General features: G+C 50.2%; 1 protein-coding gene across 1 annotated transcript; it reads right to left on the bottom strand.

The window, feature by feature from the left end:
- Positions 1-1,390: 1,390 nt before the first annotated feature.
- Positions 1,391-23,156, bottom strand: WSB2 (WD repeat and SOCS box containing 2). Its single transcript, XM_084820113.1, has 9 exons — positions 23,063-23,156; positions 12,020-12,191; positions 10,436-10,662; positions 9,602-9,736; positions 7,485-7,585; positions 6,071-6,243; positions 4,679-4,792; positions 3,752-3,859; positions 1,391-1,768 (listed from the first exon to the last, which is right to left on the bottom strand). Exons 1-9 carry the CDS (start codon positions 23,124-23,126, stop codon positions 1,606-1,608), a joined length of 1,257 nt encoding a protein of 418 aa, XP_084676239.1. The 5' UTR covers positions 23,127-23,156; the 3' UTR covers positions 1,391-1,605.
- Positions 23,157-24,036: the final 880 nt, after the last annotated feature.

Below are 24,036 nucleotides of genomic sequence, written 5' to 3'. Positions count from 1 at the left end.
CAGTGGTTTCCTGGCATTTGTGCATTTCTTCCCCCATTCTAAAAGGCTGAAATGCATCTCTTAAAGCTTAGGTACTTGGCAGCAAAAGCCTTAAGCTAAAATATGCTGGCATTTTTGATCCCACCCCTTTTGCCTTTGGCTCCACCCACTACTGGAACACAGCTCCTGAGAGCTTTACTGAAATGGAATTCAGCCCTCCAGCTGAAAGAGGTTCAAGACCCCTATTGCAATCAGAAAAATCAACGATATTTATTCTGAACATGTCAGTACATTCACCAGCATCTTCTTCAAGTCGACTTACACCCTGATGCAGTTTCAGGTGTTGAAAATGGCATTTATGTGAGAGTAGTGCCAGAATGTGGCTGCATCGCCCATCAAAAGCAGTGCAGCATAAAAGGATGATGTCCACGTCTGGCTGCACATCTGAGTGATGCCTATCTCTAAACCAGTATGTGATACTCCCACCACCATAACGAAAAAATCCAGGCTTCTTGAATTAGGTTCTGCCCAATATACTTCACATTGGCATAGACTAGGGGTGGGGAACTCGTGGCCCTCCAGATGTTTTAGCCTACAACTCCTGTCATCCTTCACCACTGGCCATGCTAGGTCGGCCTGATGGGAGTTGTAGGCCAAAATATCTGGAGGGCCACAGGTCGCCCACCCCTGGCACAGACAGAGATTAGAGAGAAAAGGCCATCGGTCCTACACCAATGTGCCTTCACTGAAGCTTTTACCTCTATGCATCCAGTGGGGGACCCGCCTCCATTTTAATGTTCCTGACATTTTAAAAAACAATTTATCAGAGTATCCAATGGTTATAATCAGCTGTAGCTCTTGCAAACTATGAATTAACAGCAGTTGCTCTAGCATCCTGCTTCTGTTGGTTTCATGCCGCTGTTGAAACAAATGTAAGAAAACTCCCATCATATTTTGGTCCCCTAGAAAAAAATCTGCCCTGAAATGACAGTGAACTTTGAAATGTACCTATGATCACCTATGCAAAGGGCGTTCTTCCAGAACCGCTCCTTCCCATCTTAAGGCCAAAGCTTCAGCTGCCAGCTCTCCATAAAGGGCAAATGGTTATAAATCTACCAGCAGCATGCCTTCAAGCAGGAAAAGTTTTCAGTTTTCATTCATCCTGACGAAAGCGATCCAGACCAAGCTTTCTCCTAGAGCAGGAGAAGCCAAAAAATAACAACCAGCAGCCATTTGCAGGCTGAATAACACCTGTGTACAACAATTGTTCACCTGTGCCTCCTAAGATGTTCCAGTGTTTGATGTCCAAGAGGGAGCATCTTTGTTAAAGAAATCCTGGAAAAACACTTCATTTGGCAGTGGGTATTTCCAAAGTCAAATAGGCTGAAGACCCTTTTTTCCTTGGGGCCGGTGCAGAAGAGATGGAATGTATCTTCCACAGGCAACAGCGTTTGTGGTAATGTTCCCAGATACAAAGTTAACCTTGCCACGCAGCCCCATGATGAAGAAAATCAGACCCTTGTCCCCTGTGCCTTAGCACCAGGCCATGGCGTGAGCCTCTCCGTGCTAAAAGATGCAGCCGGCGGACGATAGCGCGGCTTGCTTGAGCCGCTGCCCTCCTCGGGGTCACAAAGTCCTGTAGGTGAGGAACTCTTTCATCTTCTTTGGAATGGGCAGCGCCAGGACCTCGTGAGTCGCGAAGCGGCCACGGAGGACTTTGCGGCAGAGGTGCTTAAGGGAAGAGAGTGCTTGGGGGGCTGTCCAGAACTGGATGTGACCATCTCTTGTCCTGTAACGAGGGAAAGAAAGGGAGATGGGCGGGGAATAGGATGCAAAAGCTGTTCACCAAGCTAAGAGCAAGTACAAGGAGGTCCGGCTCAGTTTTTGCCACCTTAGACAAAGACGGTGAGATCCCAGAATATGCACAGAATTGGACATTATTTTGGATTAGTAGCTGGAGCAAATATTTATCTCATTTCTATGCCCCCCGATAGTCGAAGCTCTCTGGGCGGTTCACAGAAATTAAAACCAAAAAGCACAAGATAAAATATAAAAGCACTAACGCCACAATATAACTATACAACCAGAGTAAAACCTAGGAGCAACGCAGAGATTTAAAATACAGATTGAAAACACCCAAGCGAAAAGACTAGGAAGCTAAAATGCTAAAATGCCTGGGAGAATAAAAAGGTCTTCCCCGGGCGCTGGAAGGAATACAACATAGGTGCCAGGCGAACCTCTCTAGGGAGCTCATTCCACAGCCGGGGTGCCACAGCAGAAAAGGCCCTCTTCCTGGCAGCCACTCGCCTCACTTCCTTTGGCAGGGGCTCATGGAGAAGAACCGCTGAGGATGGTTTTAGGGTACGGGCAGGCACATATGGGAGGAGGCGATCCTTCAGATCACCTGGCCCCAAACCGTTAAGGGCTTTGAATGTTAATACCAGCGCTTTGAATCGGGCGGGGAAATGGACTGGCAGCCAGTGCAGCTGGAAAAGTACTGGCGTAATGTGATTGCATTGGCCAGTCCCTGTCAACATATGTGGCACTTGCCCCCTCTTCCCATAGGGCCAAAGATATTTGCCCCCAAATAAGGTGCAGTATATCCTATAGTTTTATGACACTTGCATTACCTCCTTGTCTTCCTGCAGTTACCCATGATCCTATCCATGCTGGGGGGCTCAGAGGAATGGCTGGGCAACAGTTGTTGCCTGCCCTCAGCCCCACAACCACTGCCTGAAGCGGACACCTCAGTTTACCTAGTGGCAGGCCCTGGGTGCAAGACTAGAAGATGCTGGTAATTCGCTCAAAGTTGCTGGTATTTTTTTATTATTATTTTTGGCCCTACCCCTTTTGCCTTTGGCCACACCCACCACTAGAATGCAGCCCCCAAGAGCTTCTCCAAAATGGAATTTGTCCTTGGGGCCGAAAGAGGTTCTGAAACACAGCTCCAGAGAGATTAGCCAGAAATAGTGGCAGGTCAGGACTTCAGAGCTGGTGGTTGGTAAAGATGCCAGCCCACAAAAGCAAACCTTGTACTTGGAAAACAGGAACAGAACTATGGACAGGAGCCATGCAAGTCCTTCTACTTTGGCTACCAAAAGCCCTATCCAGTCCCTGCTGCTTGTTTCTGTACAGGTTAAGAACATCAGAAGAGCCCTGCTGGATCAGACCAAGGGTCCATCTAGTCCAGCACTCTGTTCACACAGTGGCCAACCAGCCGTCGCCCGGGAACCCACAAAGCAGGCATGAGCGCAACAGCACCGTCTCACCCATGTTCCCCAGCAACTGGTGTACATAGGCTCACTGCCTCTGGTACGGGTTTAGCAGGCAACTGCCACACTCTTTGCTCTCTAAGCATGAGAGCTAGAAGCCTGACTTCTTTCGAAGTGAAAGCTCAGACTTCTCATGGCGGTTGTTGTTGTTGTTGTTGTTATTATTATTATTAATTATTATTATTTATTTATTGCATTTATACCCCGCCTTTTTTCCTCTTGCAAGGAACCCAAGGCGGCTTATCCTCCTCCTCTCTGTTTTATCCTCACAACAACAACCCTGTGAGGTGGGTTGGGCTGAGAGTCTGTGACGGGCCCAAAGTCACCCAGTGAGCTTCCATGGCCGAGTGGGGACTAGAACCCGGATCTCCCAGCTCCCGATCCAACACTCCAGCCACTACACCACACTGGCTGTTGATGTAAGGTTTCTTGGATCTCTGTGCATACAGCTCCCTTAAGTTAAATAACAAGCAGCAGCCCTTTGGCTGCCCAGAACGAACCCTGTAGCGATGATTCCGCCATGTGGGAAATAGGTACAGCACAGGCCATTCTTCACAGGGGCAAAGGCAACCGGGTTCCCAAGCTCCAAGGCCCAGATCCTCAAGAGCCTAAAAGAGATAAGGGAGGTTACTCTTATTTGGAAAGCCACATCATATGGGAGTGAATCCGATACCCTATGTGTTGTGTGAAGTAGTACTTTTTATCCTGAAAGTACTGCCCATCTGTTTTATCCTATGACCGCCGAGGCTGGTGCTACGAGAGAGTCAAAATGTGCTGATGCTAGGGGAAAAAGCTTCAGCAAAACTCAGGAGAAATATTCACACACACACACACACACACACACATACACAAACACCAAGCTCCAGTTCTGCTATGGTGCTTTTGATCTGGAAAAGTTACTCAACCATCTTTATTGCATTTCAGCCTCATCACTGTCTGGGAAGCAGACATATCTTAATTCCCATTTTACAAATGGAGGCAATGAGATGCTGCCTGCTTCTAGGCAAGCCACTTACCATCCCAAAGCACAGGTGGGACTAGAGCCCAGAACTCTCAGATCCAGCTTTTCTCACGTTTCCATTTCCCATGCACGCGACTGTGTATAAAACTCTGCTCATCGTGGGCTGCAGCCCCTTCACTTTTCTCATGGGTCAACAGCCCTTCATAGGAAAAAGGTTGCCCACCCCTGAGTAGGTTCTCAAGTCTCCAGGCAAAAGTAGTCATCCCTCACTGCTTTAAGGGCAAGGCCTTTGCTCACTCCATGGAAGCACATCTTAGCTGTGGTTACAGAGTGGAGCGAAGAGCAGGAGGGGGATGGAGGAACACCCTCACGTGTGCGCGCGCGCACCTTGCCCCCCCCCCCAACCTGCAAAAGGATCAAGGGCAATAAAAGCGTGAGCACGCTGCTCAGTCGCAGAGCATCTTACCTGTCGTCCGCCACAGTTGCGAGATAAAGGCCTTCGGGGGAGAAGCAGACAGATCGCAGGGAGCTGGCGTGGAAGTCACTGCCGTGGTCCAGAGCAGACTGCAACGGAATGTGGCTGAAAAGGAAGGAAAGAAAGCTTGGTCTGATCCTTTTACCTCCCCTGGCATCTGAAAGGCATTAAGGGTGCAATCCTACTGAGATAGACGTCAGCCTCTGAACTCCAAACCTCCGAACTCGGAGGCTGATGCCTATCCAATGCAGGGGGGACTAAGCACAGAGGGGATCATAGAACCATAGAATAGTAGGGTTGGAAGGGGCCTATAAGGCCATCAAGTCCAACCCCCCCTGCTCAATGCAGGAATCCAAGTCAGAGCATCCCTGACACATGGATGTCCAGCCTCGTATTGAATGCCTCCAGTGTGGGAGAGCCCAACACCTCCCTAGGTCATTGGTTCCATTGTCATATTGCTCTAAGAATATAAGTACATAGAATCATAGAATAGTAGGGCTGGAAGGGGTCCACAAGACCACTGAGTCCAACCCCCTGCTCAGTACAGAAATCCAAGTCAGAGCATCCCTGACACATAGTTGTCCAGCCTCATCTTGAATGCCTCCAGTGTGGGAGAGCCCATCACCTCCCTAGGTCATGGGTTCCTCTCCTCCGTGTTCCAGCCACCCTGCATTTGTGGCTAGATGTGTGTTTTGGGGGAGGGGGAGGGAAGGGGCCCAGAGACCCAATAGAAAGCTGTCTAAAGTGGCTTCCGCAGTTTCCTCCCAGCCCCGCCCCCTCTGCGCTCCATTTACGAGCACGGAGATGGCAGCAGTGAGAAAAAACCGCACCAGCTATGAGGGGGCGGGGGGGGGGGGGCAAGGAGTTCTGTTTCTGGAAACTGAGGTCGAACGACCTCGGTTTCCAGAAATTGAAAATCCTGTGGCCATCTAGACAGTGTCTTGTTTAGGATTGCTCTCTAGGACACCAATCCTCTGTGAATGTGTCCGTTCCAATCCCACGGTAAAGCCGATCTAAGCCAGTAGCCATGGCCACATCCTGTGGCAGGCAAGTCCTGGATGTTGTATGAGGAATTTTCTTCCATACTCCATCTCCTTACCATTGTATTTTTTTCCCCCCCTTATGCCCCAAAGCCCTCAAACACTTTTGTCTTTCCTCATGGGAAAGCTGCTCCACACCCATGAGAGCATCCCTGAAAATGAATTTGGCCCTCGGTCTGAAAGGGGTTCCCCAGCCTGGCTCTACAAGTTAAACATGACATTTCCCTTGATTCTAGGAAACGGTGCCCTGCCTGCCACCCGCTGCCCGAAACAATAGCTTCATTGTCAAGGCTAGATCTGTATCACCTCCCAAAGACCTGCGGTGGATGGCAACCTCCCTTACCACAGGGATCTCAGCTGCTCTCCGGTACAGGGGTCCCAGAGGATCACGAAAGTGTCATATGAGGCGGTTGCAAGAAGAGCCGAGTCCGGAGAGAACTCGCAGGACACAACGCAGCCCTGATGCCCTTCTAGTCTTCTGAGGAGGCTATATGAACACATACTCCAGAGCAGGGCCTACAAGGGGGGAAACGGGAAACGGTCAGGACAGGGGCATGATGCAAAGGATCAAAGCAAATGGTTTCTCTCTGCAAATTGTTCTAGGATTCCGGCATCTGGTCAGTTTCACTCCAGTTACATTCCAATTGGGAATTCAAATTGCAGAGCAGAAGAGATTCTACGCAGGCACAGACCCCATTTTTTGAATGACGCTTTAGCAAAAGCAACAGCACAGTTGGACCACTGCAACAGGTCAGAAGGCAGGAAGAGGCCGCAGCCTCAACTATGCCTGATTGGGAGCAAACAGCAACCCTTGTGGAAAAGAGGGTCTTTAGAAGTGGGTCGCCGTTTGTCTGTGCCACCAGCTCCCCCTAAGGGTTTGGGGAGCTGCCGCCTCTTTAAATCTCCCTCTTGATTTTGTGGGAGAATCCTACTGCAACATTGTGCAATTTCACAGATTAGAAAAAAAAAATGAGGCCAGAGGGATTTAAAACAAGCCATTCTTTTAAGATTTTAACAGTTCAGTTTCTGTTGGAAAAAATGCCAATTTTCTTCCAGAATCTAATCCAAAACACAGATTTCACCCTGCCAAATTCTGATCCAGAACGCACAATGTTAGTACGGAACCGCAAAACCTGGGTCAGAATCCAGTCAGGACAGATTCCTCGAGCATCCCTTGGCAGCAGTAGGTGCCGCTACGAGGTTGCACTGGCCCTTCCCCGCCTCCTTCCCCATACAGGGCCAGACTCATTGTATTGCCCTGGCCGTGGGCTTCGACCTCTTAATTTAGAGGTGCCAAGATAGTGATAAATCAGACCCAGGTTTACTTACAAGGACTACTTTATTGAGTAACTTACAGCACACAGGCCTACCAAATGGTTGGATCAGCCAGCTTCTCTGAACCCAGAGCCATGGGGTACAATGGGTTTTATACCATACATGTTAGCAATGAGGCAGCACAACAGCAGGAAGCGCCCCCTAGCGTTCATTCCCAGCATAAACTCACAGCACTTGGTTCTCAGCACAGCCACCTGTAGCTTTAAGGTAAACAAACTTCACTTCCCAGGCACATCTTGATTAGATACTCTACTCATTAGTATGGAATGTGCTAGGCCGCGCTATCGGCCCTTAGACTCATCTTCACATGCTCAGAGGCTTACTAGCAAGGGAATAATGAACTTAAGCAAGGCATTACAGATCTCTAGGCCCCTCTAACACTACAGGTGACTTGGTTATGCTCCTGGGGCCAATACACTCACCGACTTCTCTCCAGCGGCAGAGCACAACATATGTCCGTCGGGAGAGATGCAGCAGCAGTAGACCCACTGCACATGTCCGGACAGCACCTTCAGTTGCTTCCCTGGGAAAAGCCAAAAAAAGAAGCACATGAGTGCAGTTTCGGGGACAGGGTTTCCCCTTGGATCTCTCCAGAAGACAAAGCAGCATTGTTTTTCTCCCAAGCTGGTGCGTGGAAATCGCACTGACACCACAAAACACCATCTAACCCAAAGTTAAACCTTGTCAGATCCTGTTGACTTTTGCAGTGAAAAGCAGTGGGGAACCCGCAGCCCTCCAGATGTGTCTGTCTGTCTGTCTGTCCGTCCATCCATCTATTTATTACATTTATATCCCACCTTTCTTCCATCGTGGAACTCAAGGTGGCTACATGTGGTTCCCAGGTAGTCTCCCCTCCAAGCACCGACCAGCCCCAAACCGGCTTAGCTTCAGCAAGGTGGCTGCCTCATGTGCCTTCAGACTATGGCCTGAGATGTTGTGGGGCTCAGCTCCAGCTGGCATGGCCAGTGATGATGGGAGTTGTAGGCCAACAATAACTGCAGGGCCACAGGTTCTCCATCCTTGGTTTAAATTGACCCACAGAAGTCAAATGGCATTTAAAGGAAGGAGGGAGAGGAGAGGGGGAAGCGGGGCCATTCCCCCAGCCCTGCTGAAGTCCACCCCCATGAAGGATCTTCCTCCCTCAACTGTTACCACCAGCAGACATTCCAGCAGGCGGTGCTGAGGGAGAAGAGACAGAGAGCAAGGCCATTCCACCAGCGGTGCTGACTTATTTTTTTCCTCTTCCCTCCCCGTCCCTGTTTCCTTGTGTGTTGTGTCTTTTGAGATTCTAAGCCTGCAGGCAGGGACTGTCTTATCGATTATATATAAACTGCTCCCGGAGACCTTTTGGACAAGGAGCAGGATAAAAATACTGTAAATAATAAATTAATTAAATCAATACATAGAAGTGCTTAAGGTTTGGCTGGATTGTGCTGACTCTCTGTCAGTAACCCTGACAACAGCCCTGCGTACCGCAGGTACGTATAGAAGCCAACGGGGAAAGACAGTGGCTTTTAAGGAAGCCACTTAGCTAGTTTGTGGCCAGTGCAAGATTTCTAGCAAGGACTGCCCAGCCCATGCCTTCTGCTGTTAGCCGGGCTATGCCAACACACGGCCTGTACCAGTTGTACTATCTGCATTGTAACCCTTAGCAACACACCTAACCCAGAGTAATCCATGGTGATGCACTACAAAGCAAGGGTGAGCAGGATGTAGAACTGCAAATGTTTTGCTCTTCAACTCCCGGAAGCCATGGCCAGCATGGCCAATGTCCAAAACTTCTGGAGATCTACTTTCTCTCCAGCCCATAAGCAAGCATTGAGCATCTTGTCACTTAATTTGCATTTCCTAGATTTACATGCCTCCCTCTTAAAGGGAAGAGGGTAAAAGGCATAACAGCCTACCTGGCAGGGCCGTTGTAAAGGTTACTAACCCAGCAGGCACAATCCACAGACGGCAGCTTTGGAAACACGATCCATCAGAAATGGGGATGTACGGATTTTGTAAAATCCATTCCGTAAAATCCATTCCGTGTCACGGATTGTCAGGTGCCTTTCAGCCCATTGTCTACTCGTTTGTGGAATAGGATTTTTCCCAATTTCCCGCAGTTGTGCAAGTTCACACAAATGCACAAATCCCTCCCCAAAAGTGCGATTCCCCCCACCCCCTGTGCATTTTCATGCTTTAGCCTATAGGGGAAATGCACATTTTCAGTTGGGGTAGATTTTTAAATTTCTATTATTTTTCTACAACTAAATTTGCGTAAGATTCCCAAAAGTTCTTTAAAAATGGTCTGCAAGTCCGCAGAATCCGTGGAACTCAGGAAAAGCCAGTCGGCTGTGGAACCCATGGGTCGCCTTCATAGAAATCCAAACTCATTTGATTCCTTGCAGATTTCTCCGACATCCTTGATCAGATACAGCTGAAACACTGTGCTGTTCAGTCTCCCAACAAACCCCGGTTTGATCACGGAATGTTGTCTCTTGCCCAACCTTGGAGAGCCCGTTCCTCAGGTAGGGCTTGCATTGCTCGCTCCTACCGTTTTGACTCAGGTCCCAGACACGCAGGGTTTTGTCACGGGAGGCGGAGACAAGGATCGAACGGCTCTGGCCTGGTGCAAAGCTCAAGTCTCTCACCACGTCTTGATGCCCCAAGAGGTTGAACAGCAAACATCCTGCAAACACCAAGACACGGTGAGGCATCAGCACTCAAGGAAAACAAACAACCCAAACCGGAAACCTACTCTGAAAACTCTCTTTTGAATAAGGGCAGGGAATTGCTGCTGGTGGAGCTGGAGAAAAGGCCCAAGAGGTGGCAATTCACCCCACCCCAACGAAGGGCATCTATAATAATATAAAGGATGTGTGTCTATCCTTCTGCACCACAGCCAGTGTGGTGTAGTGGTTAGAGTGTTGGACCGGGATGTGTGTCTATCCTTCTGCACCACAGCCAGTGTGGTGTAGTGGTTAGAGTGTTGGACCGGGATGTGTGTCTATCCTTCTGCACCACAGCCAGTGTGGTGTAGTAGTTAGAGTGTTGGACCGGGATGTGTGTCTATCCTTCTGCACCACAGCCAGTGTGGTGTAGTGGTTAGAGTGTTGGACCGGGATGTGTGTCTATCCTTCTGCACCACAGCCAGTGTGGTGTAGTGGTTAGAGTGTTGGACCGGGACTGTTTCAATCAATCAACTTCATTATTTAATAAATACTCGCTATGCCCATAGTGGGTGATTATTATTCTCCTTCACACTCTCTCTTCCTCCCTCTCTTATGGATTACAACTGCTTGCAGGTTTATTGAACATGCCAAGCTAAACGGGAGGAGTTTCCAGAGCTATCCCTGTTTCCCAGCAAACGACAACAGGGCCAGTTTACCTGTCTGCACCTCCCAGACTTTAATCTGCCCGTCGTTCAATCCTGTGGCAAGGACCAAACAGGAAGCACTCGGTGCCCGCAGGATGTACTTCCTTGAACGGGAAGGGAGCCAAGAGCTGAAGGCCAGGCCCCAGACAATCTGCCCACATTCCAACGTCTTCTCCTTGGCCCCGCCTCGCCCCCTGGCTTCCGTTTTCACACACTTGCGCTCCAAAGGTTTGCAGTTCCTGCGGGAAGTAGAGATGGGGGGGGGAGGCATGTCACAGAGCTGTTAGGGAGTCCAAAACAACTCATCTGCCCCGCCCCCACCTAAAAAGAGGCACTGCCCCCTTCCCAGACTGATCCATGCCATCGAGACCACGACATGCCACAAGGAGCACACTAGTCATGTGAACCATAGCCTTTGCTGTCAAGACTTGGGCCAGTAATCCTCTTTTGACCTCAGTTCCTTGTCTGTAAAATGGGAACAATTGTGACCAAGCTCCATTGGGGGATGAAAGGGATACAGGGAGGAGTTGTTGCCAAGAGCCAAGCTTCAAGGGTCTAGCCTAGCCCCCGCTCCCTGGCGTGCTGGTTTTCTATATATGGGAAGTCACGGGGAAGCATTCAAAACACAATTTCTCCTTCGTTCTCAACCAGGATTGGCGTCAAGGGTAGGCCTGGTCGGGCATCTGCCAAGGGCTCACATCCTGCAGGGGCCCACTGACAAGAGCCTCCTGGAGTTGCGCCTTCTCTTCACCCTCGCAACCTGCTTGTTCACCCGCCTCTCCCTCTGGCCCAGACAATGGTGTTGGTGAGAAGAACAGCGGTAGATGCCACGTCCTCCTTGCTCGCTGGCTCTCTGCCTGCCAAGCAAGCGAGTGGCAGCCATGATGAGAAAGAGGAGGGGGAGCATCAGCAATGGCAGTGAGAAGATGGACTCACTGAGGGAGGGGACCCATTGAGGGTGTCTTGCCCAAGGATCCTCCAAAACCTCGAGTCGGCCCCGACCAGGACAGGGTCCGGAAGGCCTCTGCCAAGTGATTTTGCGGAGTGTGTAGATCAGGCCTCATTGAGAGGCTTGGCTAAACTTTGCTAAAAAAATCTGATTCCATCCATGAACAAGGAGTGGCTCAATCTGAGTGTTTTCGGACCAAAGGTCTCTCAGAGCAGAGTACAGTGAAAAAAACTATTCTCATAAAACACCCAGTTCAACTGTAACCAATTCGAAAGGACCCACAGCTTGATAATCAGCTCAAAGAGCAGCATGACAGCAAAGCCCATCAGCTCAATGGTCCATTAAAAAGTTCCAAAATAAGCCAGAGCAATCATTAAACCACCCTTAACCTGTGAGCAGACTGAAATAAAAATATATTCAGGGCCTATTTAAGAGATATCAAAGAAGGGGTCAAATTTCTGTCTCTAGGGTAGAGAATTCCATAAATGAAGAGCCGCCACCGAAAAGGCCCCGACATCTGTCTTGCCTTGATTCAGCTTCAATTTGTTATAGCCCTCATCCAGCCCATGACTGCCTCCAGACACTGATTCAGAACCCTGACAGTAGGCCATCCTGATGTGGCAGAAGGCCCCAGTGTGGATACTCACTGCTCAGTCCCCTCTAAAGGCCAGGGAAGCAGCTTGACCACACAGTGGCCCTGAGACCAGGCAAACCAGGCACCATCCAGGGAGAAGGCCACACTCCACGTCTCGCAGCTTGATTTCCAGTCATATTGCTGAGGCCGTCCTGGCTTCAGCTCGGCCACAAGGAGGGGTTCTCCTGGGGAATGAGACAGTCGAGGCTTCATCAATACCAAGTGCGGACCACACACACTCGCCACACACAGATCAAATGCCTGCATTCACCTGCATGAAGGCGCATCAGCCCAGAGACTGCCCTAACAGTGAGAACTTACTATCACCTCCCTGTCTTCCATAGTGCCCAAGTTTTGATGCTCACCATGTGTGGACAAGAGGCTGCCCGATTATGTCCTGAGGCTGGTTCATGAGTGGCCATGGAGTTAGAAAAAGGGCAGAGAGAACCCTCTCATTGTCTAGATAGGCCAAGTTGAGCAGCCTTTTTTAAAAAAACAAAAATGTCCCTGGGGTGGAACTGAGAGCTGTCCACAGAGACCAATGGAGAAACATAACTGTGCTTAGAGAGCAGCGTGTCCACCCTGAAACAAAAGGGAGCCGACAGAGATATTTGTGATCTTTGTAATTCAGATCTTATTTCATGAAAATAGAATTGTGTGTGTGTGTGCACAAATGTGCATACTTGTGTCTCTATGTGTGTGTGTGTGTACACACACACACACACACACACACACACAGAGGGGGTGGGGGACAGAAGTGTTTTCAGCATTTTAAAAATAGCCCTGCCAATCCCAACACAGTCCATTATCACATATTGCAGACTGGAGAGGACGGTGGCTGGAAGAGAGTGATGTACCACAGCCCTGTAGTGCAGTTCAGTCTGAATACTACAGGCTAGCGGCCAGGCTGATGCCGAGAGCCATTTACAACAACCCTGCAGTGTAGTCTGGTGGCATTATACATCTGTTAGAAATTGGAGGTCACAGGCTGAGGCTGAGAAAGTAGCTTCCAGCTACCCTGCAGTGTTGTCCAGCACTGTTGTCCTCATACTGAATGTTGGGGTTCAGAGCTGGAGGGCCTGGGCTGGGCTGGCTGCCTCTCTCTGCCTGCCTGCTCAATCAGGGTCCTTTCCCAAAGGTGCCATCTCTGACACATTGGGAGATGGCAAGTAGGCAAGACAGATAGGCAGCCAAGGCCAGCAACAAGCATGCATCACCACCAGGGTTCCAGCTCAACCAGGGGATAGGCCAAGGGGGAATAGCTGGGAGGGCTGCTGCTACCCACCGCCCCAGCATCTGTCACCCGAGGCAGCTGCTTCACTTTGCCTAACGGTAGGGCCTGGCCCTGAGTGAGAATGTTCGCGATCATAGCCTAGAGTTCTAAGCAGGGAGTAGATGCATCATTTCTTGTGTCAAAAGTACACACACATGGACACTAAAGCATCTCTCTCATAATACTAGAAACCAGGGTCATCCCATGAAGCTGACTGGTCAAAGATTCAGAACAGATAAAAGGAAGGGCTTCTTCACACAGCGCAGAGTTAAACTATGGAATTCACTTCCACAAGATGTAGCGATGGCCATCAATTTGGATGGCTTTAAAAGGAGACTGGACAAATTCATGGAGGAGAAGGCTATCAACGGCTACTAGTCGTCATGACTGTATGCTATGTCCGGTATCGGAAGCAATATGCTGGGGAACATGGGCAGGAGGGTGCCATTGCACTCATGTCCTGCTTATGGGTTTCCCATGGGCAGCTGGCGGGCCGCTGTGTGAAAAGAATGCTGGACAAGATGGGCCCTTGGGCTGATCCAGCACAGCTGTTCTTATGTTCTTAGGTTAACCATGGTTATAGTGTTTATTACATTTCTATACTGCCCAATAGCCGAAGCTCACTAGATGGTTCTCAATTAAAACCATAAAATACAGCATGATAAAACATAGTATAATGGGAGTTTCCTCTTTAGGTTAGCCTTCTCCAACCTGGTGCTCTCCAGATGTGTTGGACTACAACTCCCAGCATCCCCTGGCCAGGATAGTATGCTGGGAGTTCTAGTCCAACACATCTCGAGGGCGCCAGGGTGAGGAAGGCTGCTTTAGATGGCTATGCATATTACTTAGTTTGCTCCAATCACGGTGCTGCATTTGGGGGACCTTCCTGTTTGCTCGGCCGAGTGGGGCTCTGCCTGGACTTCTGCCCCAAAGACCAGTCCTGCCTGGACAGCACTACCGCCCTCCTGATCTATATTTTGGTTGGAGAGAGAGTACCGAACAACCACCACCACTCATATTGATAACTGACATTATTAGTAAAGTTCAAAATATATAAGTGCAGGGCTTTCATTGTTATGCTGTGCACTTTATGGCACTTTTCTTTGTGCCATTTAACGACAATGGAACCAATTCCCTAGGGAGGTGCTGGGCTCTCCCATGCTGGAGGCACTGAAGATGAAGGCTGGGCAGCCATCTGTCAGGGATGCTCTGACTTGGATTCCTGCATTGAGCAAGGGGTTGGACTCAATGGTCTTATAGGCCCCTTCCAACCCTACCATTCTATGATTCTTTATTATATTTCTACAATGATTTTATTGACTTGGGCTCTTGCATTGAGCAGGGGGCTGGACTCGATGGTCTTATAGGCCCCTTCCAACCCTACCATTCTGTGATTCTATGATTCTTTATTGTATTTCAACAATGATTTTATTTTGTGTCACCCATCTGCTGTTTGGTGTTCTAAAATTGGCTTGTGTTGATACCGGATTGGTTCTATCTGTTCTTTGTTTCTTTTTCTGTCTTTTTTAAGCTTATTGTTGTTCCCAACCTGGTGCCCTCCAGATGTTTTGGACTACAGTTCTCACCATTCCTCACCAGTGGGGCAGTGAATCCGATGTCAGTGGGACAGCGAATCCAGTCTGGGTTTCACTCAGAACCAGTCAGAACTTTAAAGGAGTTATCCAAGGACCTGATCCTATTTTGGGGATAGGGTTCAGCACCTTGGGCAGCTCCTTTGGAGTTCTGACTGGTTCTGACTGAAACCCAGAGCGGGTTTGCTGCCCCACTGACATCGGAGCCACCAGCCTCCACTGTTCCTGACCGCTAGCCATGCTGCTGGGGGCGATGTCCAAAATGTCTGGAGGGCCGCAGGTTGGGGAAAGCTGCTGTGGTTGTTTAAAAAAAACACACCTTACAACCACAACACTTGTTTCTCTTTGATGTTTTGCCATTGCTGTTTTTTTAGTTCCCTTGGGCACGACATGTAGGAAGGCAGGATAGAAATGGAAATAATGACTGAAAATTAGTTAGTTTTTTTCATTTACACTGTATCTTGCCTTTCTTCCAAGGAGCTCGAGGCTGGCATATGTGGTTCTTTCCCTGCCTCTGCCATTTTATCCTCACAACAACCCTGTGAGGTAGGTTGGGCTGAGAGAGAATGACTAGTCCAAGCTTCTTGGCTGAGTGGGGATTTGAACCTGGGTTTCCCCCAGTCCTAGTGTGAAACTCTGACCGCTACATCATAAGAATATAAGAACATGAGAAGAGCCCTGCTGGATCAGACCAAGGGTCCATCTAGTCCAGCATTCTGTTCACACGGCGGCCAAACAGATGCCAATGGGAAACCCACAAGCAGGACATGAGCGCAACAGCACCCTCCCGCCCATGTTCCCCAGCAACTGGTGTACATAGGCTCACTGCCTCTGATACTGGACATAGCATATAGCCATGAGGACTAGTAGCCATTGATGGCCTTCTCCTCCATGAATTTGTCCAATTCCCTTTTAAAGATATCCAAATTGGTGGCCATCACTACATCCTGTGGAAGTGAATTCCATAGTTTAGCTATGCGCTGTGTGAAGAACTCCTTTCCTCTGATTATAAGAATGTAAGATGAGCCACGCTGGATCAGACCAAGGGTCCATCTGTCCTGAATCTCCCACCAATCTGCTTCATGGGGTGGGCCCCGCATTCTAGTCTCATGAAACAGAGAGAAAAATGTGTACAAATCCACTTACCACACCATACATCATTTTTGTACACCTCTGTCTTACTCCACTAACTCACCTTTTCCCAAAGCTCAGGGGTGTCGTTATAAGTACGAGTTGGGCACGGGCCACGGATCTTTTGAGCTGTCCTAATTTGCTATTTTTAACATTTTCCCATTGACTTGCATTGGAAAACAGAAACGGACATAACTTTTTTAGTTTGCAGGATAAATACATGCAACTTGGAGACTTGGTAGCCTCCATGGACATGATTAAATCTGCCCAGTTTCAGGTAGTTAGGTCCACTGGCTTTTGTCACAGGTAAAATTTGCGACTTTCAAGAAAATCTGTCAAAGCAAAGAGAGAGAGAGAGAGATTTCTCTTCCACGCAAGTGCATGGAATTTGGGGAACTGACAGCCCCCATGGAGCTGATTGAACCTGCCAAATTTCAGGCAGTAAGGTCCAGTGACTTTTGTGCTAGTCACGGGTAAAATTTGCGATTTTCAAGAAAATCTGTCAAAGCGAAGAGCTATAATTTTTTTATTCTTCCACATAAGTGCATGGAATTTGGGGACCTGGCAGACCCTATGAAGCTGAGTGAACCTGCCAAATTTCAGACAGGTCCAGTGGCTTTTGTATTAGTCATGCATAAAGTTTCCTTTTCTCAAAGACTAAAACAAAAAGTAAAAAACTGTCAAGCTGCACATGGGACTAGGGATCCTAATGAGAAGGTGTTTAAGGTGACCATTAGGAGGTCACTATCCCTAATCTCTGGTGTAGGTTCTTTTGAGGTGCAAAAAACCTCTCTCCCCCTACTTTTTTGCTCTTACATGCACACTGATGGGAGCTTGCTTGAAATGAAATTCTGAAGAGGGAGAAGGAAGGGAAGAAAGAGCTCCATGTGAAATACTGATATTTCACACAGCATCTGATTTTATTGCCCCAAACTGGAACCTTTGCAGAACTTCTGCAGAAGTTTAGTAGCTTCAGTACAGCAAAGGATCCATTCAGCCGCCATAAACTTCTTTCTCCCCCTCCACATCAATTTCTCCTAAATAACTGTAGGACTGAAATTGTTCCAAAAGAAAGGTTAGAACTATGTGGCATCATGATCGAGGAACTGCTGAGCCTTTTAAATAGGTTCTACAGTCTTAAAAAAGCTAGCAAAAGCCCTCAGACACCTCACCTCATAAAGTTCATGTAAGTACGTGCAATCATTGCAAACCCTGCACATCCTCCTAAATTCCTCTGAAGTACGACCTCTCTGAAAGGAGCCACTTGGCTTAGGGAATTCTCTCTACCCCCCCACCCCTGCACACATTTCCAATCACCATTCTTCTTTTCTTCTTCCCTCCCCTCCCCTATCCTGTTCTTTCTTTCTCTTCTTTATTCTCCCCAGAGCATATCTTGGGGAGTTCTTAAAGAGAATTCTCTTCGATGCGCAAGAGAAGTTCTGAACTGTATTTCACTATATACAAACAGACAAGAGGGCTGGTTTTTCTCCTTCTCACTGGAGTCTTTGAGAAAAGTGGGTTCACATGGTTGCAGAGAAACAAATCTGGGGCTGTTTTGTTTGTCAGTTGCCATTAACCAGCAATAGGAAGGGCTGTAGCTCAGTGGCAGAGCACATGCTTGGCATGTAAAAGGTCCTAAATTCAATCCCCAGCATCTCCAGGTAGAGCTAGGAAAGAATCTGGCCTGGAATCCTGGAAAGCGGCTGCTGCCAGTCAGTATTGACAATACTGGGCTAGATGGACCCACAGTCTGATTCAGTATAAGGCAACTTCCTATGGTCCTATGAACAGAAAGGTTTAATAAAAATAGGAGTTTGGGGTTTGTTTTTTAAGTGCTATGGTCCATGGGGTCACAAAGAGTCGGACACGACTTAACGACTGAACAACAACAATGTATGACTACTCAGAAGCCCCATTATGTTTAATGAGGCTTAGCTTCAGGAAAGTGTGCATAGGATTCCAGCACAAGTTATTTATGCAGGGAGGTTTGCACCCTGATGTTCTGCATGTTTACTCAGAAATAAGTCCTGAGTTGTGAGCATGCTACTGTGGGCTTAATACAGTGCCTGCCTAATTCCATCTAATTAATTGACTACCCTTTCAGCGCAGTCCTATGCATGTTTTGTCATTTGTGTGCTTTTTAAAATTTTGTATGAACCCCAGCTTCAGTGGTGAGGGAAAGGCACTTAGTACATGCTCAGAGTTTCTCCATAATTTAGCCCTAGTTTTGAAAACAGACTAATTGGCTGAATTCTGGTGAAGTTTTGGCACAAATGAAGTTATGGGGAGGAATGAGAGCTTGTGCGTTACGAGGAGGAGGTAGAGGAGAGTTGCACAAAACAAGACATCTGTTTGTATGAAGAGCTGCTGGAGGATTGTAGGATGAGGAGGGATGGTTGCATGGAGGGGAATAGAATTGGTAGGGGGAGAATGTAAATGCTCAGTGGTGAAAGAAACACATTCTTCATATGCTCAGAGGCATTCTCTGTTTAAGAACAAAAGAAGAGCTGTGCTGCATCAGACCAAGGTCCATCTAGTCCAGCATTCTGTTCACACAGTGGCCAACCAGATGCCCACGGGAAACCCACAAGCAGGACATGAGTGCAATAGCACCTTCCCACCCATGTTCCCCTGCTGCTAACATTGGTGAAATGTAAATAAATTCTAGTAATTCTAAATTTGTGTTTATGCATATCCTTCAGGAACTTTGCAGGTTTCTTGTCTGGGGGACACCTCTAACCTGTGTATTTTCATAAAAATTTGCCCAAAAACTATGGGGGAAGGGAAGGGAAAGCAAATCACTCCCTCCCCCAAACTGGAGAACTCCCCTTCCACATGAACTGCTGCACCTATCCTCCTGAAACTTTGCTGGTTTCTTACTTAGGGACAACTGTAGGCTGTCTGTAGTTTTCAAAACAATGGTCCACAAGAAAAATAGGGAGATAAGTATGTTCTCTTTTGGAGACCTCAAAATGTCAAGGCCACCCTGGCACAAAACTCCTTGTTGCTATCATTCTGAAATTTCGCAGACATAATCTCCTCTGATGGGGCAATGAATCCTGAAATGCGTATCCAATTCTTCCAAGTAATAAAAATGTTATTGGCAGTTTCCTTTAAAAGAAAATCAAAACATAAATCCTGCACCTATTTTTCTGACATCAGGCAGGTGTAATCCCCTTCAAGGGGCCTACAGTGCCTGAAATCATCATCCAGTTCTGACCAAGAGAAAAAAGTTACAGTTCTTTTCTAATTCCCCATGGTAGTCAACAGGAAGCATAAAGACTCATTTTTCCAAACCTTGACTCAGATTTGGTGCTGAGCTGAAGTGGTCCGACCACAGATTGGCCAGAGCAGAAGCGGGATGTTTTCCAAAATGCTGACTCAGGGTCTGAGTTGAAGTGGGATGGGCGGGGTCAGTGCACACTTCGTATGTATGTATGTAATCTATACACACACACACAAGCACACAATGTGCACACACCACACACATATATTAGAGGTGCACTTAGATTCAGATACACACACATGCACACGCACACTTGTGTTATGGGCCTGTGCCCCGGATCTTTTAAGAACCTAGCAACGCCCCTGCCCAAGCTAAACAATCCCAGCTATTGTAACCTTCCCTCATAGGGGAGCTGCTGCAACAACTTGATCATTTTAGTTGCCCTTTTCTGCAGACAAACCAAGGACATTTGAGTCAATCGGGAGCAACAAAGCCTGGAAACGGCAGCTTCCCCAGCCTGGCTCCTTCAGTGCCCATTGACCATGTTGGCTACGGATGATGGGAGTTGTAGTCCAACCCCCCCGGAGGGCACCGGGCTGGCGTTCCTTCAGTACTGGGGTATTACAAGGTCCCCGTTCTGCAGACAAACCAAGGGCATTTGAGTCAATCAGGAGCAAGGAAGCCAGGAGACGGCAGCTTCCCCAGCCTGGCGCCTTCGGCGCCCATTGACCATGTTGGCTACGGGTGATGGGAGTTGTAGTCCAACAACCCCCCTGGAGGGCACCGGGCTGGCGTTCCTTGAGTACTGGGGTATTACAAGGTCCCCGTTCTGCAGACAAACCAAGGGCATTTGAGTCAATCAGGAGCAAGGAAGCCAGGAGACGGCAGCTTCCCCAGCCTGGCACCTTCGGCGCCCATTGACCATGTTGGCTACGGGTGATGGGAGTTGTAGTCCAACAACCCCCCTGGAGGGCACCGGGCTGGCGTTCCTTGAGTACTGGGGTATTACAAGGTCCCCGTTCTGCAGACAAACCAAGGGCATTTGAGTCAATCAGGAGCAAGGAAGCCAGGAGACGGCAGCTTCCCCAGCCTGGCGCCTTCAGCGCCCATTGACCAAGTTGGCTACGGATGATGGGAGTTGTAGTCCAACAACCCCCCTGGAGGGCACCGGGCTGGCGTTCCTTGAGTACTGGGGTATTACAAGGTCCCCGTTCTGCAGACAAACCAAGGGCATTTGAGTCAATCAGGAGCAAGGAAGCCAGGAGACGGCAGCTTCCCCAGCCTGGCACCTTCGGCGCCCATTGACCATGTTGGCTACGGGTGATGGGAGTTGTAGTCCAACAACCCCCCTGGAGGGCACCGGGCTGGCGTTCCTTGAGTACTGGGGTATTACAAGGTCCCCGTTCTGCAGACAAACCAAGGGCATTTGAGTCAATCAGGAGCAAGGAAGCCAGGAGACGGCAGCTTCCCCAGCCTGGCACCTTCGGCGCCCATTGACCATGTTGGCTACGGGTGATGGGAGCTGTAGTCCAACAACCCCCCTGGAGGGCACCGGGCTGGCGTTCCTTGAGTACTGGGGTATTACAAGGTCCCCATTCTGCAGACAAACCAAGGGCATTTGAGTCAATCAGGAGCAAGGAAGCCAGGAGACGGCAGCTTCCCCAGCCTGGCGCCTTCGGCGCCCATTGACCGTGTTGGCTACGGGTGATGGGAGTTGTAGTCCAACAACCCCCCTGGAGGGCACCGGGCTGGCGTTCCTTGAGTACTGGGGTATTACAAGGTCCCCGTTCTGCAGACAAACCAAGGGCATTTGAGTCAATCAGGAGCAAGGAAGCCAGGAGACGGCAGCTTCCCCAGCCTGGCGCCTTCGGCGCCCATTGACCATGTTGGCTACGGGTGATGGGAGTTGTAGTCCAACAACCCCCCTGGAGGGCACCGGGCTGGCGTTCCTTGAGTACTGGGGTATTACAAGGTCCCCGTTCTGCAGACAAACCAAGGGCATTTGAGTCAATCAGGAGCAAGGAAGCCAGGAGACGGCAGCTTCCCCAGCCTGGCACCTTCGGCGCCCATTGACCATGTTGGCTACGGGTGATGGGAGTTGTAGTCCAACAACCCCCCTGGAGGGCACCGGGCTGGCGTTCCTTGAGTACTGGGGTATTACAAGGTCCCCGTTCTGCAGACAAACCAAGGGCATTTGAGTCAATCAGGAGCAAGGAAGCCAGGAGACGGCAGCTTCCCCAGCCTGGCGCCTTCGGCGCCCATTGACCATGTTGGCTACGGGTGATGGGAGTTGTAGTCCAACAACCCCCCTGGAGGGCACCAGGCTGGCGTTCCTTGAGTACTGGGGTATTACAAGGTCCCCGTTCTGCAGACAAACCAAGGGCATTTGAGTCAATCAGGAGCAAGGAAGCCAGGAGACGGCAGCTTCCCCAGCCTGGCGCCTTCGGCGCCCATTGACCATGTTGGCTACGGGTGATGGGAGTTGTAGTCCAACAACCCCCCTGGAGGGCACCGGGCTGGCGTTCCTTGAGTACTGGGGTATTACAAGGTCCCCGTTCTGCAGACAAACCAAGGGCATTTGAGTCAATCAGGAGCAAGGAAGCCAGGAGACGGCAGCTTCCCCAGCCTGGCGCCTTCGGCGCCCATTGACCATGTTGGCTACGGGTGATGGGAGTTGTAGTCCAACAACCCCCCTGGAGGGCACCGGGCTGGCGTTCCTTGAGTACTGGGGTATTACAAGGTCCCCGTTCTGCAGACAAACCAAGGGCATTTGAGTCAATCAGGAGCAAGGAAGCCAGGAGACGGCAGCTTCCCCAGCCTGGCGCCTTCGGCGCCCATTGACCATGTTGGCTACGGGTGATGGGAGTTGTAGTCCAACAACCCCCCTGGAGGGCACCGGGCTGGCGTTCCTTGAGTACTGGGGTATTACAAGGTCCCCGTTCTGCAGACAAACCAAGGGCATTTGAGTCAATCAGGAGCAAGGAAGCCAGGAGACGGCAGCTTCCCCAGCCTGGCGCCTTAGGCGCCCATTGACCATGTTGGCTACGGGTGATGGGAGTTGTAGTCCAACAACCCCCCTGGAGGGCACCGGGCTGGCGTTCCTTGAGTACTGGGGTATTACAAGGTCCCCGTTCTGCAGACAAACCAAGGGCATTTGAGTCAATCAGGAGCAAGGAAGCCAGGAGACGGCAGCTTCCCCAGCCTGGCGCCTTCGGCGCCCATTGACCATGTTGGCTACGGGTGATGGGAGTTGTAGTCCAACAACCCCCCTGGAGGGCACCGGGCTGGCGTTCCTTGAGTACTGGGGTATTACAAGGTCCCCGTTCTGCAGACAAACCAAGGGCATTTGAGTCAATCAGGAGCAAGGAAGCCAGGAGACGGCAGCTTCCCCAGCCTGGCGCCTTAGGCGCCCATTGACCATGTTGGCTACGGGTGATGGGAGTTGTAGTCCAACAACCCCCCTGGAGGGCACCAGGCTGGCGTTCCTTGAGTACTGGGGTATTACAAGGTCCCCGTTCTGCAGACAAACCAAGGGCATTTGAGTCAATCAGGAGCAAGGAAGCCAGGAGACGGCAGCTTCCCCAGCCTGGCGCCTTCGGCGCCCATTGACCATGTTGGCTACGGGTGATGGGAGTTGTAGTCCAACAACCCCCCTGGAGGGCACCGGGCTGGCGTTCCTTGAGTACTGGGGTATTACAAGGTCCCCGTTCCCGCCTGTGAAATGTTGGGGGGGGGGGCAGGAGCCGCAGCCGCCCAGTTCCCCTCCCTCTTTTTAGGGCGGGGGGGTAGGGACGGGGAAGAAGAGGGGCGGGGGGCTTGCGCCGAGCTGCTCACCCTCGGCCGCCTCGCTCTCCGACAGCGACCGTGGCCGCCGAGGCTCCGCCGGAGGCGCCTCCATCCGGATCGCATCGGAAGCTGCGACGAACCCGCAACTGGAAGGTTTCCTCTTCCCGTTCCCCGCCGTCACTTGCAGTCACATGATATCCTCGGTGCGGGGGGGGGGCATGGAGGCGGGCGGGGGCGGGACGTGCGGCCCGATTCCAACCCGGGATGCAGCGGCGGCGGCGGCGGCGGCAGGATGGCAGAGGAGGTTGCGCGCTTGCGTCCCTGGCCCCTGCGCCCTCCCTGCGCCCTGGGCGCGCCGCTGAAAGGCGGCGCATGGCGAGGGCTTGAGCATGGCTTTTAATGCTGGGGGGGGGGGGCGGACCGAGAGGTGCCGGGGTTCAAGTCCCGCGGCAGTGGTGCAGGGCCGGGAAGGAGGCAAATGACCACCCAGGCAGCCGCAGGTGCGGAAGCGAACGCCGTTTTGTTCCTGTCCTCACGGCGCTGCCGTGGCTGAAGTGCCTTTAAATAAAATGCCAAACTGCACGTGCTCAGAGCACGTTTGCTTTCTTTGCACACGCTCAGAGCACGTTTGCTTTTCGTTCTTTCCTTTCCTTTTAATCAGGGTTGGCAAACGGTTTTCTTGTTCTAACGTAACAGCCGTTTTGAAGCAGGGGACGGTATTTGGGGCAGGGGAGAAAAGGTAGTTGTGAGCTTCACAGCTAAGGTAATATAGATATATGAAGCCCCCCCGCCCATAAATCGATGAAGTCTAGGGTCTAAGATGGGCTACACCCCTGCCTGCCTGGCTAATGTGCAGGCCCTCTTAGGCAAGTTTGCTCAGAAGTGAATTCCGCTGAGTTTATTGTGACTTAATTCCAGGTGTGTATAGTGCTGAAGCTGTTGTTTGTGTGTGTGTGTGTGTGTGTGTGTGTACACAGCAGGGTTGTACACCTCTTTTGGCCGACAACCTAGTTATAGATTTT

This window comes from Heloderma suspectum, chromosome 13 (assembly GCF_057233095.1).
Source record: "Heloderma suspectum isolate Gila_16-S chromosome 13, 16-S_ref, whole genome shotgun sequence".
In the NCBI taxonomy this organism is placed as follows: Eukaryota; Metazoa; Chordata; class Lepidosauria; order Squamata; family Helodermatidae; genus Heloderma; species Heloderma suspectum.
This window is presented reverse-complemented; position numbering and strand designations above follow the sequence as displayed.